The following is a 4,540-nucleotide window of genomic DNA, read 5'->3' on the forward strand; positions in this document are numbered from 1 at the left end:
ACATAACCAGTTACCTAGGGCCCCTTCCACACAGACTGCTTGTTCCAAGAATTGGTCTCCCTTGTAAAGTTTCTAGATAATGGAGGATATTGAGTTGCTGCATTCTAGCTTCCTGTTCATAAGGTCTCATGACAACAAATGGTGAGGAGGAAACATAATATGTATACTAAATCTTTACCTTTGTCATTTATTTCCCTGAAGAAAACTGGCCACCAAACTGTTTGGTCTGTTGGATAAAATATGCGAACATAGGTCTTACCAACTCATCCCTTGTTCATTCCAAAGTAATAAGACAACATTTGGATAGCACAACTTTCTACTTTATTTTGCAAACCTCACTCTATTTACTTTTGTTACATTCTTAAAATATATATCTGTAATACAATGTCTTAAAAGGAAAAATAGTAATTAAAAAATGAACAAGTGGAGCCCAATATTTCAGGGTTCTTTAAGACTCTAGTTCAAACTAGTGTCAAGCTAGTTCAATATTTCCTGCCGAGTTTGATAGGTATAAGTATGCTCCAATATTGAACAAACAGCCTCTGAGGGTCTTACCAGTTTTGTATTAATTTGATATAAAAAGCCCATTTCCATTTCAAACGCTACAACAGACTAAATCGTAAAAACAAGAAAATGAAATATACGTATGTAGTATTTTGAATGGCCCCAGCACCTCACTGATTTTCTGCTCCCTGGCCATTTTGTATAGGAATGTCAGAGCAGTTACTTATTCCACCCGGTAACTTCATACATCAGTGCCCTCAGCTGCCTAGCTTCATAGGTAACAGTGTTCTTCCCTGTGTGCATTTTCTCTTCCTCAAGAGGTTGTTCAATAACAGCTGGGATATTTCGGCCATACACTTCACAGTGCTCGAGGAACTGGACACATTCTTGAATGACGCTATCACGTACCATGATCACATGCTTGCACATATTTTCCAACAATGACAGGAAACACCTTTTGGCATAATACCAAGTGTCTGTACCCAGCTTTTTATTGTAAGGCTCCAAACTCTTAATTACCCTTGAGATGCCAAAGTCAAAGTTCCCTTTGGCACAGTAAAGTGTCCCAATGACTAGGTTGACAATGCAGAGGTGATAAATCTTTTTATCAGGCTCATGGTAAGAGAGCTGCTCTTCTTCCTTTTCAATCTTCCTCATCAGCTCCTCTGCCTCTTCATTTTGACTAGTCATGATGTAGGAAACACAAAGGTTAGCCAGCACAATGGCACTGACCTGAAGGATGTTATCATAGTGCTTCTTTACAATAGGCTCATAGAAACCAATGGCCTCTTTGTATTTGTTTTCTTGCATGAACAATACATGAGCCACATTAAGTTTCCACACTTCATGATCTTTGCAGAAATCCACTGACTTGTGGAACATCTTCTCCAGCATGGGATAGTTCTCCATGTCCCAATAAATCTTGGCTTGAGCCATAAAGACAGGGACATATCTCTCCAGTGTCTCGTCATATTCATTAACTGCCTTCCTTAGAGCTTCATCATCACGATTTTTCCTCGATTCCTGCACCTCCTTGGTCAGCTTTCTCAGCTGCTCGGTCAGAGCCCCTGCCAACTCATCAAGCTTATGGAACGCCTCCTCAGGGGCAGTTTGGCAAGTGATCATGGCATCCAAGAAGTTGTACAGATAGGGTGTGAGAAGCTTATAGGTCAGGTGAGCGTTCTCAGCCAGCACATCCGCAGCCAGGTCATAGTACTGATACTTGCAGTAGAGAAGGAGCAGGTTCCCAAAAGTCTCCGGCGGGCAGGGGTTCTGCTGCAGAAGGAACTGCAGCTTCTCGAAGCCTTCAGTGGGCCGCCGGTCCATGTTCATCAGGGCTTGGTTGTGCAAGGTGACCGGGTCCAGCTCCTCCTCAGCCCGGGGCGGCATGTCCGTGAGCGCCTCTTGCGCCGCCTGCAGGTTGCACAGTTGGTACTCGATGGCTGCCTTGAGGTTGAAGGCCTCAACCAGGGCCGTGCGGTGCAGGAGCAGCGTGTTGCCCACGCTGCGGACATCCAGGCCCTCGGTGTTGGTCCCCACGCTCAGCTCCGGGTGCTGCTGCATGCCGCGCTCGATGATATCTGCAATGTGCTTCAGGGCTGGGGCGTACTGTTTGGCGGCGTAGCAGCACAGCGCCATGTTGTAGGACAGCTCGGGGCAGTAGCCCAGCACCTGCATGGCGGACGCGAACTTGCTGCAAGCCTCCTCATGCTGCCCTTCCCGGTACAGCAGGCAGCCCATGTTCACCTCGGCGTCGGGCAGCTCCGAGGGGTCTTCGGCGGCCGCCGGGCTGCCTTCCGTGGCGGCTGCCAGCTGCAGCTCCACCAGGGCCTTGGCGCTGGACAGGTCGCCCTGGGCATAGTGCGTGGCGGCCTGGAGGCGCAAGGCCCGGCTCTGGAAGGCCGGCACGTCGAGCAGAGGGAGAGTGGCGCGCAGGGACTCGGCGTAGAGGCCGGCCTTGTAGAGCGCCTGCGCGTGGTACAGCCGGTACTCGTGCAGCTCCGGGTGCAGCGCCCCCAGCTGCTCGTAGCACTCGGCCGCCGCCGCGAAGTCCTGCAGCTGGTAGTAGCAGTAGCCCAGCAGGGAAAGCCCTGCCCGGGAGCGGCAGCTCCTCTGAAGCTCGCTGCTGAGGATCCCCACCGCCTCCGAGAAGCGCCCGGCCCGGATCAGGCCGTAAATCGCCGCCGTGAACTCCCCGTCCGCTATGGGAGCCACCACCGAGGCCATCCCTCTCTAACAGGCCGCACGCAGGGAAGCGTTACCTAGGCAACGCGCCGCTGCCGGAAGCGGAAGCGCGTCGGCCAACGGGCGTCGGTTTCTGTGGCAACGGCTCTGGAGGAGTCAGGACCGCCAGGAAGAAGCGGCCTCCCCTTGCTCGGTCAGAGCCCCTGCCAACTCATCAAGCCCTCGGGTATTCACATTTTTGTTCTCAATTGCTCATAATTTCCCGCCTCAGCGACGTGAGGCGATATGTTTTGAAACAAACAAACAAAATTCCCTAAAAGGGGGGGACGTAAATTGCGAGCGGCGTGGACTTCATCTCCCAGAATCGTAAGTGACGAGCATTCTGGGATATGTAGTTCCTTTCCGGAGGCGTTGGGAAAGGGGGGGGTGCTTTTCTGGGTCACGTGACGTTGGAATAGTGGGACTCGCCTGCCCGCCCTGCTGTTTTCCATGTTGGCTCTCTGGCGGGCGGGCTTGAGCATTGGGGCTGCGGGCTTTTTGAGTTTGATGCAAAGGAGGACAGGGCTCGGTGGGAAGGCTTAGCTTGAAGGGTCGGACAGTTCCTTCGTTTGCCTGTTGGATTGTTTGGGTGCTTGTACAGTAGTTATTTACGCCATGACTGCCCGTCCTTTGAGCGCTAAAAGGGGCAGATGGAAATAAAATTGGCGTATAATTGGGTGGGTCGGCTGAGAGACTGTGGCTTATGAGAAACCTCTAATGTAAGCTGCTGTTAATATCCCGCAGAATGGCTGGGCAGGGCGTGGGTAGGAATGCTGGGGCTCCGTGAGAGGCTTACAAGCACCCTGCAGTATAGTCCAGTGTTAATTGCCATCCATATTGCATGTTGAGATGGGTGTCACAACCACCTCCCTATGTTAAAGGTAAAGGGACCCCTGATCATTAGGTCCAGTCGTGGCCGACTCTGGGGTTGTGGCGCTCATCTTGCTCTATAGGCCGAGGGAGCCGGCGTACAGCTTCCGGGTCATGTGGCCAGCATGACTAAGCGCTTCTGGTGAACCAGAGCAGCGCACGGAAACGCCGTTTACCTACTTGCACTTTGACGTGCTTTCGAACTGCTAGGTTGGCAGGAGCAGGGACTGAGCAATGGGAGCTCACCCCGTCACGGGGATTTGAACCGCCGACCTTCTGATCAGCAAGTCCTAGGCTCTGTGGTTTAACCCACAGCGCCACCCATGTCCTTTACCCCCCCTATGTTAGCAACGCCCCATTTCAGATGGGGACCAGAGCTGGCAGGTAGATGCTCATTAACAGCTCTCCAGTGAAGCTTTTAGAAACGGTCACCTACTTTATTTTCGCTGGTGAAATGAGCTTCATCCATTCTTTTATATTACAAACTAACGTTCTACTGTTTTAAACTCCTAATTTACTCACAAAAACCCATTGCCTGCGCATCTGGTCACTTTTTGCTGGCTTCTAGCAAAAGATACCCCATACCTCCAGATGACAGAGAGAAATCTCATCAAATTACCACCATTTATTTCATTCCCCAACTATTAAGCTGAATCCAGGTGTCTTGTGTTCCCTTCCTTCTGTGCAAATGCATCCTGCTTTTTACTACCTTTAGAGATCTTGATGGAGATCTGAAATCAATGTATAAACCAGTGTGTGTGTTACTTACTGTAGTTCTACAGTTCTATATGAGTGACAGAACTTGTGCCTACTCACATCCCCTCTAACACAACAGCTAAAAAGTACAGGGGCTTGTTCTTCCTTTGTATTTGATCACCCACTGAGATAGTAGTGTGAGGTAAAAGGAGCAGGGAGAGGAGAGATCAGGAGGGAGCTAAAGCAT

The 4,540-nt window shown here is 50.6% G+C and overlaps 1 protein-coding gene across 1 annotated transcript; it reads right to left on the reverse strand.

Moving 5' to 3' along the window:
* Nucleotides 1-298: 298 nt before the first annotated feature.
* IFT70B (intraflagellar transport 70B) lies at nt 299-3,074 on the reverse strand. The gene has a single exon (XM_083629223.1). It carries the CDS (start codon nt 2,728-2,730, stop codon nt 724-726), a length of 2,007 nt encoding a protein of 668 aa, XP_083485349.1. The 5' UTR covers nt 2,731-3,074; the 3' UTR covers nt 299-723.
* Between the last annotated feature and the right edge of the window lie 1,466 nt (nt 3,075-4,540).

Source organism: Podarcis filfolensis, assembly GCF_964270895.1.
Source record: "Podarcis filfolensis genome assembly, chromosome: 1".
In the NCBI taxonomy this organism is placed as follows: Eukaryota; Metazoa; Chordata; class Lepidosauria; order Squamata; family Lacertidae; genus Podarcis; species Podarcis filfolensis.